We start from the raw sequence: 14,077 nt of genomic DNA on the forward strand, positions 1-14,077 counted from the left end.
GGCTCTTGCCGTGTGGAAGAATTACTTCCCAGACAGAGATCCTTCTCAGAATTTATCCCGGTCACAGCATCAGCTAGATCTATCGGAACTTTATTTTCCTGCGGGCATGAATGCTCAATGGAAAAGAAGTCTGTGATTTTATACTTCGCTTTTTATGCTGATGGCATTGAGGGTGGTTCCAAGTTGGGTTCCCTCTGTTAAGTGGGCTGTGTCCCTTCAATTCCAGAGGAACTTAAACATACTACTGGGGAGTTCACTGGATGGAAATGCTTTGCTCTTTTTGAGGGTCTTGTCCCCCCGCAAACCCCCCCCCCCCCGGGATCGATCCGAAGCTTGCCAGAACGCATTATACTGGCTTACTTACTAACGCTTACTGACACTAAAGGAGCGGCAACCTGTGATGAGATTTATTCAAGTTAGTCCTTGCGTGCAGTGCTGACGTGCTGTGTTGACATGCTGTTCTGACACTAGCTCTTAATGCGATGAATAAGTTCCTGGTGGACCAGACAATTTATCCAATCTAGTTGCGTGTTCTGGGTGCCGCCTCTCCTTGGTGCAGCCAGCCAGCTTAGTTTTCACGGCGCCGCCTCTCCTCCATGCCCCAAGACTATAGGCAATTGACTGGCATTAGATAAAAGATAAATGATGGGGGTGGCGGGGAGGCACGAGCGCGCCTGGGATGCGCCTGGAATGCTAAAGTATTGATGTACTGATGTACATAATGTAACAATCCGGCTGGAGTGAGGCAGAGGGGTGCAAAGGGGGAGCAAGGTGTGTAAGTAGTGGGTAAGCTGAGAAGAACCCGGGAAGGGGCAGGCGGGGGTGTGTGTGCAGTACTCACACCCCACGCCTGACCGTTCCTAGCCTTCCTGTACCGTCACTACCACCGCCTCCCCCTGCAACCACCATGCACCCCACAACCTTCAACCAGCTCCCCAGCTGCCCCCAGCTCCGGGGGGGGGGAGGCTGAGGGGATGAGGGGTACTTCTTATCGGTATGCAGGTTTTCCGATGCACCGATGTTCAGTGTTGACTACGGTTGCTGGAGCTGTCGAGCCGTAGCGAGAAAGAAGAAAAATGATGGAGCTGATTGCGTCCCCCTTGCCCCCCCCCCCAACAAGCCGCTCCCCGACAAACGGGCCGCTTCCGTTGGGGTTCCTTGGGAGGAGCTGCGAGCCGTGAGGAGTTCCTGAGTGAAAATGCGTCTTCCACGTCTCTCATTGCTGCTGCTGATTGCTGGATTCGGTTCCGGGTCGGCATGCGCGTCACTCACAATCCTCACAGAACATACGGATTCTGGTACTGGCCCAGGGCAGATGAGCTAATAGATACACTGGCTTCTGCCAAGCATCTAAGCACTTTTGATTTAACTCCAGGGTTTGGCAGATTAAATTATCAGAAGATGCTAAACTTAAAAATGCATTTTCCACAATTGGAGGACACTATCAGTTCACTGTTATGCCCTTTGGTTTGAAGAATGCACCTGCCACTTTTCAGAGGTTGGTGAACACAGTCCTGCAAGGTTTAGAAGCTTTTAGTGCAGCATATCTAGATGATATAGCTGTCTTTAGCTCCACCTGGGATGAGCACCTGGTCCACCTATGGAAAGTTTTAGAGGCCCTGCAAAAGGCAGGCCTCACTATCAAGGCTTCAAAGTACCAGATAGGGCAGGGGAAAGTGGTTTATCTGGGCCACCTGGTAGGTGGGGAACATATTGCACCACTGCAGGGGAAGATCCAGACCATTATGGAATGGGCTCCCCCTACAACTCAAACCTAGGTGAGAGCCTTCTTAGGCCTCACAGGGTACTATAGGAGGTTCATTAAGGACTATGGCTCCATTGCAGCTCCTCTTAATGACCTTACTAGTAAGAAGATGCCTAAAAAGGTATTGTGGACAGCTAGCGGTCAAAAGGCTTTTGATGAGCTAAAACAGGCCATGTGCTCTGCACCTGTCCTATAAAGCCCTTGTTACTCCAAGAAGTTCATGGTCCAGACTGATGCTTCTGAATTAGTGGTGGGGCAGTGCTATCACAGTTTAACACCGAGGGCCAGGATCAACCTGTTGCTTTTATCAGCAGGAGGTTGACCCCTAGAGAAAAGTTTTGGTCTGCCATAGAGAGGGAGGCCTTTGCTGTAGTCTGGGAACTGAAAAAGTGGAGGCCATACCTATTTGGTATTCACTTTATTGTTCAGACAGACCACAAACCTCTAATATGGCTTAAACAAATGAAAGGTGAAAACCCTAAATTGTTGAGGTGGTCCATCTCCCTACAGGGAATGGACTATACAGTGGAACATAGACCTGGGAGTACCCACTCCAATGCAGATGGACTCTCCAGATATTCCCACTTAGACAATGAAGACTCATCTGGGCAAGGTTAGCCTTATTGTCCCTCGTTTGGGGGAGAGGGGGGTTGTGTAGGATAGTACCATCTTGCCTGGCATGTTACCCCCATTTTTACTTGTGTGTCAGTTTGTTTTTGCCTGTCTCACTGAGATCCTGCTAGTCAGGACCCCAGTGCTCATAGTTGTGGCCTGAATGTGTTCCCTTTGTGGTGCCTAACTGTGTCACTGAGGCTCTGCTAATCAGAACCTCAGTGCTTATGTTCTCTCTGTCTTTAAAATTGTCACTGAAGGCTAGTGACCATTTTTACCAATTCTGATTGGCACACTGGAACACCCTTATAATTCCCTAGTATATGGTACCTAGGTACCCAGGGTATTGGGGTTCCAGGAGATCCCTATGGGCTGCAGCATTTCTTTTTCCACCCATAGGGAGCTCAGACCAATATCACACAGGGCTGCCACTGCAGCCTGAGTGAAATAACATCCATGTTATTTCACAGCCATTTTACACTGCACTTAAGTAACTTATAAGTCACCCATATTTCAAACCCTCACTTAGTGAAGGTTAGGTGCAAAGTTACTAAATGTGAGGGCACCCTGGCACTAGCCAAGGTGCCCCCACATAGTTCAGGGCAATTTCCCCAGACTTTGCGAGTACCTATTTGTAGCTTCACAATGGCAACTCTGAATATGGCCATGTAACATGTCTAAGATCATGGAATTGTCCCCCCATGCCAAATCTGGTATTGGGGTGCCAATCCCATGCATCCCCGGGGCTACAGCATGGACCCCGGGTACTGCCAAACCAGCTCTGTGGCGTTTTCACTGCAGCTACCGCTGCTGCCAGCCCACAGACAGGCTTCTGCCCTCCTGGGGTCTAGGCAGCCCAGTCCCAAGAAGGCAGAACAAAGGATTTCCTCTGAGAGAGGATGTTACACCCGCTCCCTTTAGAAATAGGTGTTAAGGGCTGGGGAGGAGTAGCCTCCCCCAGCCTCTGGAAATGCTTTGAAGGGCACAGATGGTGCCCTTCTTGCATAAGCCAGTCTACACCGGTTCAGGGATCCCTGGCCCCTGCTCTGGTGCGAAACTGGACAAAGAAGAGGGGAGTGACCACTTCCTGTCCATCACCACCCTAGGTGTGGTGCCCAGAGCCCCTCCAGTGTGTCCCAGACCTCTGCCATCTTTAATGCAGAGGTGTGTGGGCACAATGGCGGCCCCTGAGTGGCCTGTGCCAGCAGGTGACATCGGAGACCCCTCCTGATAGGTGCTTACCTGACTAGGTGGCCAATCCTCCCCTTAGGGCTATTTAGGGTCTCTCCTGTGGGCTTCTCTTCAGGTAACGAATGCAAGAGCTCACCAGCGTTCCTTTGCATCTTCCTCTTCAACTTCTGCCAAGAATCGACCGCTGACTGCTCCAGGACGCCTGCAAAACTGCAACAAAGTAGCAAGAAGACTACCAGCTACATTGTAGCCCCTAATCCAGCCTAAGCTGCTAGAACACTACTAATCTACTAATAAGGGATAACTGGACCTGGCACAAGCTGTCAGGTACCCACTATAAGCCAGGCCAGCCTCCTACATGGGTGTAACAGATGGGAACACGAGATAGGTGTGGGTGTAAGATGTGGACACTTGAGTTGTGTGTGTGCAAGAGATGGGGACACGAGAGAGATGTTGGTGCAAGAAATGGGGACGCGAGACAGGTGTAGGTGCAAGATATGGGGACACGAGAGAGGTGTGGGGTGCAAGAGATGGGTACACGAGAGAGGGTTGGGTGCAAGAGATGGGGACATGAGAGGTGGTGGTTGCGAGAGATGAGGACACGAAAGAGGTGTAGTTGCGAGAGACAAGGACACGAGAGAGTTGTGGGTGCGAGAGACGAGGACACAAGAGAGTTGTGGGTGTGAGAGATGGAGGCACGAGAGAGGTGTAGGTGTAAGAGATGGGGGCATGACAGAGGTGTGGGTGTAAGATATGGTGACACAAGAGAGGCGCTGGACAGAAGCAATGTGACCTCTGGGGGTCCCTTGTACTCTGCTGTGACTCACCACTAACAGACCTGGGGTCACTCCGCCTTCAGAATTATTTAGGACACACATATTATACACTGCATTTAAGAAGAAGCTGCTGTCAAGCCACAGCTACAAAGTGTCCTGTTATCACAATTAATTGTGTCAAATTTGCAGTAGAAAAATACCATAATGGGTGGCGTCACAGCAAATTATATTACATGGCACCTCACCCATAGTGTCATTAAATAAAAAGCACAGCACAGCCCCTTAATCTGCTATCATCAGTGAAATGACAAAATAAGGTCTGTAATTTGCAGTTCGAGTAGTTAATTTCACTTGGTGACTCAGAATTTTGGATAAAGCGACTGTCGGCATAACGCCAATCAATGTATTGATCAGGCCCACTTTACTCAATCAATACTAATAATGCTGAGATGATTCTGTGTTATTGATAATCAATGGCTTGATTAATCTCATTCCTGATGACACTCAGTTCATGAGAACACCCAGTCCATATATTATTGATAGTGCCTAAACACTGTCCTGAATTCTTCCCACACTCACTCTGCTGTATGTAGCGCCTTGACCTACTGTGTTCTTCATAGCTCCTGTACTTGCTCCGCTATAGGTAGCGCCTAGATCCACTGTGTTCTTCATAGCACCTGCACTTGCTCTGCTATAGATGGTGCATAGACATGCTGCTCTAGATAGCATCTACATCTATTCTGTTCATGGTCATACCTTATTGTGCCGTTAATATTCCTTATGTTCACTCTGCTGTAAATAGTGCGTAGATTCGCTGTGCATAGCACCTACACTTGCTGTGCTCTTAATTAGCGCCTAGACCCTCTGCTCTGAATAGTATCTGCACCTGCTCTGGGTCCTACCTTAGCAGCCAAATAAAACAAAACATTACATCCACAGGTAAATATTACCATTGTACCTCATATATGCGTTATCATAGGCCTTAATTCAGGAAATCTCATCCTGTTTCTTAATTCCCCATGCTGTCCATCTGCTCAGCTGTTGGACTGAAATTTACAATGTTTTTCTGCTTTTAAAAATAAATAGAAATATGAAACGCATTGTTTTCTGTCCATATCTGTCTCTAAAAACCAGTAAAAATGGAACACTGGGAGCCTTATTTCTCACTCTGATATCAGCTTTAAATATATTTGGAAATCCAACTACTTTTCTCTAAGCATCACTTAATGAGGTTTGGAAATAAATAAAGTTTCATCAGGCTTCTCAGTTTTGGGGTACATATATTGCTCAATCATGCAAAAGCATCTAATTTAGTAGGCTTTTAACAGGAGATTCACTTACAGGCAGCTGGAGAGATACCAGTAGCTCATGAGCTACTCGTTGGAGATGCCTGCATTAGAAAGATTGTAAATTAACTGTCCCAGTAATACTGGAGTAGTTTGCTCTGCACCATGTACTCTTTAAGGTAGGAGCTCTTAATGTAAAAGTGTAATGGCAATTTAAACAACATTATAGGGCATTTTGAGCTGGAAGAGCCCACTTACAACATAAATCTTATGCTCATCTAAAGCCAAATACTAAAAACAAAAATGCCACGCTTGTTTCCCCTGAGGCCTACTGGTAAGTTTGATTCTGCTGAAACCTTACCAAGACATTGACGTACCCGACTAGGACCCCTGAGCCCAATGTTAACTACAGGATGATGTTATTAGGGTCTGGGACATTCCACTCTTCCCTATTGAAGATGCAATGCTGAGAGAGACGCATGGTTTCTTGCCATGATTTTGAGAACAGTCTGGTCTTTATTGTTTTTCTGAATTCTAGATTGGTATTGATCGTCCGTATTCTCTTTGGAAGTTTGCTCCGCGAGTTTTATGTCTTTACGGAGAAAGACCTCCCACCAATGCAAAGTTTGTACCAGGAACGGAGACATTCTGGATATGAGGGTTCACCTTTGAGTGCAGAGGTTCAGTTTAGATTGTGATAAGGTTGGTCCATTCCTCAGCTCAGTTTGAAATGCTCTGAACCGCTTACATCGTCCTACTGGATGCCAGTGTAGACCCCAAGTGCAGGAGTAATTTCTCCAACGAATCTGCGCAAAACTTTACTATATAAAATCGTCCAGTTTGGGTTCTGCATTGCAAGTTTTGTGTAGACTCTCCAAGCGGGGGACAGAAGTGGTATTTCCCAATTTAATTCCCACAGGAACATTTGTTCTTCTATACAGAAACAAAACTCTGAAGAATTTACACAATGCGAGGCATCAACGTAGACCTTTACACTCAAGGAACTGTCTTTTCTTGGACTGGATCTAAATCAGTTCAATAGCTTTTGAGAACTTAGTATTTAAAAACATTTTTATTGGATTTTAAATGGTTAACAAATTGAATTATTGAAACTGTTAATACACTGAGATTCGCAAATCTATGTTAGTGGACTTCGGTGAATCCACAGTTTAAAAGAATAACTCAATCCTATTAGATGAAGGAGCTATTTTTTGTGTCCTCCATATCTGCTTCTGTTAATCATCAGTAAATCTGATTGACTGGCTTCTCCAAATCCTGAAAAACAAAAAGAGAAATGGCATACTAACTCCAGACCCCCAGGACATGTTGGGGACCCCAAAGGGTTTCCCTTCAAAGAACACTTTTTTTTAAAGGTATATTTTGGACAAGGATACCAGGATCCTGCAAGAGTTTGTAAATGGTTGACTAGAAGACATGAACCTTAAACATTTTTAAAGTTAAAATGAAGTTATGATTTGCGTTTGGCTATAAGAAAATATATGTTAAAAAATAGATTGTTAATGATAGACCGTGGAGGACGCGCTACCTTCTGCCACAGTGGTGGTGGACTTAACACCCCCACCCTGACAGACAATAATAGTTCATCCTATTTGGAAATGACAGCTGACTAGGGGTACGCTCTGTATGTTGAAAGGAACCACCATAACAGGCGCTCCCTTCACTATACATAAGGTTTCATAGCAAAATGTTGTTGGTTTTGACAGCCATCCACCAAACATATAATATTGCTTGTTTTTCAAAAACAAACTCCTGATGTAGTTATTGAGAAAACTAATGACCCCCTCCCTCACTCCCTGGTACTTCTGTTCCAGTGTGAGTGGCTCCATATGTGTTTTTTTTTTTTTTTTTTTTCCATTGTCCCTCCCGACTAGGCTACACAGGCAAGCCTGAACCCACGTTTTGTTGTCACTCAAGTGGAAGGCACTATAAATGCTGCAGTCCAAGCCAACAATTGTGGCGCTGGCCACCAGCCTTTTGACTTTGGCAGCTCTTGATTTGTTCTGTCACCTTTTTTGCAAAATGTTATTGTTGGGGAAGCTGCCAAACCCTCACCATTCTAAAACAAATTGAGTAAAGTAAAATATACTAAAATGTGACTGACACAACAAACATATGGATGAAGTCTGACAGAAAGACACTATAAGCAACTATGTTGTACACATAGATTTGGTAAAATCAAAAAGGTAAAACTAACACACAACCTAAAAAGGTCAATTGATCTGGTGTTGACTGCAAGCTTCTTGCCTTTACTGTTGTTTTTTGTAATTTATTTTGTAATTTTGTTTGTAAATCATTATTACAAATAGACAGAGAAGGTTGAAAAGATAGATAAATAGTGAGGCTTGTAAAACAAAGAGACTCATAAAGACAGACAGACAGACAGGGTTGTATAGATAGATAGATAGATAGATAGATAGATAGATAGATAGATAGATAAATAGATAGATATAACCTTGCAGGTAGAGGTAGATAGATACACTTGAAAAGATAGATAAATTGATAGATGGAATCACTGGAAAAGGCTCGACCTTGTATTATTTGGTACGCTGTGTAATAATAGGAAGCATTGCCTGGATAAGAAGGAGGGTGTTTTGTCGCTATGTACTGATATTGTAGTGTGTCGTGGGGAGAGGGTCTGACTCATTGAACAAGGAACATTCTCTAGTGTCTTGGTTACTCCTTGAGTCCACACAGCTTGATATAAGGGGCTTATGGAAAGATTGTATGCCCTTACTCTGCATACTGCATCTTTACATTGAAAGTGTAATATAACATTTTTCAGTGCACTTGTCTATATGGACAATTAAATGTCTCATTAAATGCCAATAGGTAATTGTGATGGACTCTGCATTTGAGCTTACAGTGTTTCTTTTTCTTAATCTAACAGGTGAAATAAATGCAGTAATAAAGGAAAAAGGCAAAGGCATTAATTATCACTTGTTCATGGAGTGATGTAAAAACAGTGTACCTAGAAATCTCTTCCCTTGAAGGCCAGTGCCTCGCCAAAGTCTTTTTCTACAGCAGAAAAAACAAACTGCTCAATGAGGTCTGTACCTGGCTCTTAGGCATCAGATGATATACATAGAAGACATGACACACTGACATGTTGAAGCAAGTCTAATGAGCTGCTCATTACGAAGGAAGAACTCACCTGGTATCATAAAGAACACACAGGAGAGAAACTGTATGAATTTCTAGATTGTGACATCTCATTTATTAGGTAGAGAAAGAGCAAGTGCATACATCAGAAAATTCATACTTGATAAAAAGCTATATTGATGGACTGAATTTGGAAACGTGTTCTTTACAATGAAAGACCTATTGCAGCATCAGAGTGTCCACGTAGAGGAGAAACCATATAAATGTACAGAATGTAATAAAGTGTTCCGAAGGAAGAAGAATCTAAAGCAGCATCAACAAATCCATGCCAGTGAGAAACCATATAAGTGCACTGAATGTGACAAGGGATTTATTGCAAAACAAACATTAATACATCACCTCAAAGTTCACACCGGAGAGAAACCATATGAGTGTGCTGAATGTGACAAAGCATTTATAACAAATGGAGAGATGAAGCGACATCAAAAAGTCCACACTGGAGAGAGACCATATCAGTGTACAGAATGCGACAAAGCATTTATAACAAATGGCGAGCTGAAGCAACATAAAAAATTCCACACTGGAGAGAGACCATTCAATTGCGCTGATTGTGAGAAGGCATTTATTATGAAGTCACATCTAACCCAACATCAAAAAATCCACACAGGGGAGAAACCCTATGAATGTACAGAATGTGACATGGCATTTATTACTAGGCAAAAGTTAATACTACATCAGAAACTCCACACTGGGGAGAAACCATATGAATGCACTGAATGTGACAAAGCTTTCATAAGAATTGGAGTGCTAAAACGACATCTGAAAATCCACACGGGGGAGAAACCATATGGTTGTACTGAATGTGACAAAACATTTATTGAAAGGAAAAGTTTAAAATTACATCAGAAAGTCCACACTGGGGAGAAACCATATGGCTGTACTGAATGTGACAAAGCATTTATTGTAAAGCAAAGTTTAACAATACATCATAAAGTCCACACTGGGGAGAAACCATATGAATGTACTGAATGTGACAAGGCATTTATTACAAGGGGATATTTAATAGTACATCAAAGAAGTCACACTGGGGAAAAACCGTATGAATGTACTGAATGTGAGAAGGCATTTATTACCAGGCGACGTTTAAGAATACATCAGAGAGTTCACACTGGGGAAAAACCATATGTATGTACAGAATGCGACAAGGCATTTATTGCAAGGCGACGTTTAATAATACATCAGAAAGTCCACACTGGTTAAAAAACATATCTATGTACAGAATGTGACAAGGCATTTATTACAAGGTGACATTAAATATTATCGCAGAAAGTCCACACTGGATGAAAACTATATGTATGTACAGAATGTGACAAGGGTTTTATTACAAGGCAACGTTTAATAATACATCAGAAAGTCCACACTGGGTAAAAATGGTATGTATTTACAGAATGCAACAAGGCAATTATTACAAGGCAACGTTTTATAATACATCCGAAAGTCCACACTGGGTAAAAACAATATGTATGTGCTGAAAACGACGAGGCATTTATTACAAGGCAATGTTTAACAATACATCAGAAAATCCACACTGGGGAGAAACAATGTGAATGTACACAATGTGACAGATTTACTTTAAAAAGCAAAATTTAATACGACATTGGAAAGTTCACACAGGAGAGGAACCATATCAATGTAATGAATGTCACAAGGCATTTATAACAAATAACTGAAGCAGCATCAGAAAATCCAGATGGAAAAGAATACTTTGTACATACAGAATGTAATTAAGTATTCTTCAGGAAGAATAATCTAACGCAGCATCAACACGTCCACACTAGGGAGAAACCATATTAATGTACAAAATGCACCAAGGGATTTATTGCAAAACCAAAATTTAATACAACATCGTAATGTTCACATAGAAAAATAAACTATATAAATTAATTTGAATATCGCAATGCATTCATAAGAAATGGGGAGCTAACGGAACATCAAAAGTCCACACTGAAGACTGCACTTAATGTGGCAAGGCATTTATTAGCAAGGGAGAGTTAAAACATCAGAATATCCCCACAGGGGAAAATCTGTATGAATGTGCAGAATATGACAGTGTTCTTAATGATGCACAGAATGTGATTAGGTATTTATTAGATAAGCATAGCCAGTGTACTATAAGAGAATCCTCACAGGGAAGAAATCATATCAGTGCACGTAATGTGACAAGGCAATTGCTAAAAAAGCAACCTAACACAGCATCGTAAAGTTCATACGGGATAGAAATGATATGACTGTACTGAATGCAACAAAGCAGTTATATGAGAATGGCACAGCTAATAAAGTGATGACACAAACAACACATATCACAGCAAGTGTGTCCAGGCATTTGTTAAAAAAATAAAGAACTAGGGAAAAAAAATAAAATGTACTCAATGTGGCAATTCATTTATCGACAGGGGACAGCTAATACAATAATAGGACGTCAACACAGAGGAGAAAGAAATTACATGGAGAATGCATATCACTGCACTCATTGTAGGAAGGCTTCCTTTAAAAAGGCAAAGCTAATGCATCATCAGAAAATCATTACTACTGGGACACCTGCCCTCCACACTAGAGCGACACCATAGGAATGTACTGAACGTGACAAAGGATTGTAAGACAGAACCACAGATGCCATTACAATGCATGCCTTTACAACCTGTCCTTAACAACTTATATGCCTTTAACACACATGCCTTTACAATGAAAATGTAAGTGTTTTGCAGGTAAGTATAAATCTTTCTATATACCATGTGTACATATATATATATATATATATATATTGTTAGAAATGGGGTCTTTGGTGGTTGGCAGTCAGGTTACCCCCTTCCAAGCAAGGACCCTCACTCTAGTCCGGGTCAAGGAGAATCACGCTCAGTTAAACCCCTGCTCATCCCATTAGTAGCTTGGCACGAGCAGGCAGGCCATAACTTCAGAAGCAATGTATAAAGTTTTGTACCAACACAGAGTAACTCAGTGAAAACACTACAAAATGACACAAACCAGGTTTAGAAAAATAGGGAATGTTTATCCAAACAAAGCAAGACCAAAAAACAAAAATTCAACATACACAAGTCAAGATATGAATTTGAAAAAGAATTAGAGTCTTAATCCTTGGAAAACAGTGAGAATGCTGTTATTACACAAAAGTACCTGGGTAGAGTCAAAATAAAGCCGCATGGCGAGTGTGCATTGAGAAAGGCCAGCAATGCGGTGATTTCTCACGCTCAAGCGAGACCATGCATCGTTCCTCTTCCGGTTGGGTCGGCATGCATAATTTCTTCTCTCCCACAAGAGAGCCATGCGTTGATCCCGGAAGGGCACCTCTGGTCCAGGAAGGCTTTGCGTTGATTTTCCACACCCAGCAATGTTGCGTTGAAATCCGGTTGCATGGTGTCAATGCAAGTCCCCACGCAGTGCGGTTTCTTGTTAACAGCAGCCGCTGCTGGTGTTGCGCGTTGTGTCTCCAGGCGCGTTGCCTCGATCTCCCAGCCATGAAGCAGGTGGCGCATCAGTTTTAGCCGCGAAGCCGACTGTGAGTCGTTTATCTGCCGCAAGGCGGGTGGTTGTCAAAAGTTTCCCCTCACGGTGGTCTTTGTGTGGATTTTTGTCCTTTTCCACCAGCTGCACCTTTCAAGCACCCTTAGACAGCTTAGGGCACCACTTGGCAGGCAGGACTCTCAGCAGAAAGCCCATGTGCTGGCAGACAGAAGTCTTTGTTGTCCCTGAGACTTCAACAACAGGAGGCAAGCTCAGTTCAAGCCCCTGGAGATTCTTCACTACTGGGCAGTCACACAAAAGTCAGTCTTTGTCCTCTCTCAGGCAGAAGCAGCTACTGCAGGCCAACCCAGCCAAGCACAGTCATAGGCAAAGGGGCAGTACTCCTCCTCCAGCTTCTCCAGCTCTTCTCCTGAGCAGAGGTTCCTCTTGGTTCCAGAAGTAGTCTGATTTTCAGGGGTTTTGGTGCTCTTCTTATACCCCTTTCTGCCTTTGAAGTAGGCCTACTTCAAAGAGCAGTCTCTGTTGTTTTCAAGATCCTGCCTTGCCCAGGCCAGGCCCCAGACACACACCAGGGGGTTGGAGACTGCATTGTGTGAGGGCAAGCACAGCCCTTTCAGATGTAAGTGACCACTCCTCCCCTCAACCCAGGTGGCCCATCAGGATATGCAGGCTACACCCCAGCTCCCTTTGTATCACTGTCTAGAAGAGAGGTGCAAACAGCCCAACTGTCAAACTGACCCAGACAGGGAATCCACAAACAAGCAGAGTCACAGAATGGTTTAAGCAAGAAAATGCCTACTTTCTAAAAGTGGCATTTTCAAACACAATCTAAAACCAGCTTCATTAAACGATGTATTTTTAAATTGTGAGTTTAGAGACCCCAAACTCCAGGTCTATCTGTTCCCAAAGGGAATCTGCACTTAAATAATATTTAAAGGCAGCCCCCATGTTAACCTATGCGAGAGATAGGCCTTGCAACAGTGAAAATCGAATTTGGCAGTATTTCACTGTCAGAACATGTAAAACACATAAGTACATGTCCCACCTTTAACATACACTGCACCCTGCCCATGGGGCTACCTAGGGCCTACCTTAGGGGTGCCTTACATGTATAAACAGGGAAGGTTTAGGCCTGGCAAGTTGGTACACTTGCCAAGTCGAATTGGCAGTTTAAAATTACACTGCAGTGGCAGGTATGAGCCATGTTTTCAGGGCTACTAACGTGGGTGGCACAACCAGTGCCCCAGGCCCACTAGTAGCATTTGATTTACAGGCCCTGGGCACCTCTAGTGCACTTCACTAGGGACTTACCAGTAAATCAAATATGCCAAGCTTGGATAAGCCAATGTAAGCATATAATTTTATACAGGGAACACTTAAACTTTTAGCACTGATCGGCAGTGATAAAGTGTCCAGAGAAAACAAAACAGCAAAAACAGAGTCCAGCACACAGAAGCAACCTGTGAAGTAGCGGCAATAAGTTAGGGGAGAGAGACCATGCCAGTGATGCCAAGTCTAACATATATATATATATATATATATATATATATCATAACCTACTGGCTGTCGCCAGTAGGTAGTTATAGTTGCGACCTCGTTTCTACAGGAAAAGTGCTTCTTGACTTCTCTATAACTTTGGCGCCTTTTGACAAATGTTCACAACATTTTCCAAAATGTGTCTTATTGCGCATGGGAAATTTCAGAGTAATTTGTCAAGCGGGCTGAGAAAAGGGGGTGAGGGGTAAAAAAAAGTCTGTTTCCCATGTTAATTCTTGTAGGGTCTTTAG

General features: G+C 43.4%; 1 protein-coding gene across 3 annotated transcripts in view; it reads left to right on the top strand.

The window, feature by feature from the left end:
• Window positions 1-11,220, top strand: part of LOC138295240 (zinc finger protein 23-like) — a 28,770-nt gene extending 17,550 nt beyond the window's left edge. For all 3 annotated transcript variants that reach the window (XM_069233432.1, XM_069233433.1, XM_069233434.1), the window contains exon 2: window positions 8,539-11,220. In XM_069233432.1, the coding sequence (XP_069089533.1) occupies window positions 8,961-10,010 (1,050 nt within the window). In that variant the 5' untranslated portion in view covers window positions 8,539-8,960 and the 3' untranslated portion in view covers window positions 10,011-11,220. The remainder of the gene's footprint in view (window positions 1-8,538) is intronic.
• The last annotated feature ends 2,857 nt before the right edge of the window (window positions 11,221-14,077 follow it).

Source organism: Pleurodeles waltl, chromosome 5, assembly GCF_031143425.1.
Source record: "Pleurodeles waltl isolate 20211129_DDA chromosome 5, aPleWal1.hap1.20221129, whole genome shotgun sequence".
NCBI classification, from domain to species: domain Eukaryota; kingdom Metazoa; phylum Chordata; class Amphibia; order Caudata; family Salamandridae; genus Pleurodeles; species Pleurodeles waltl.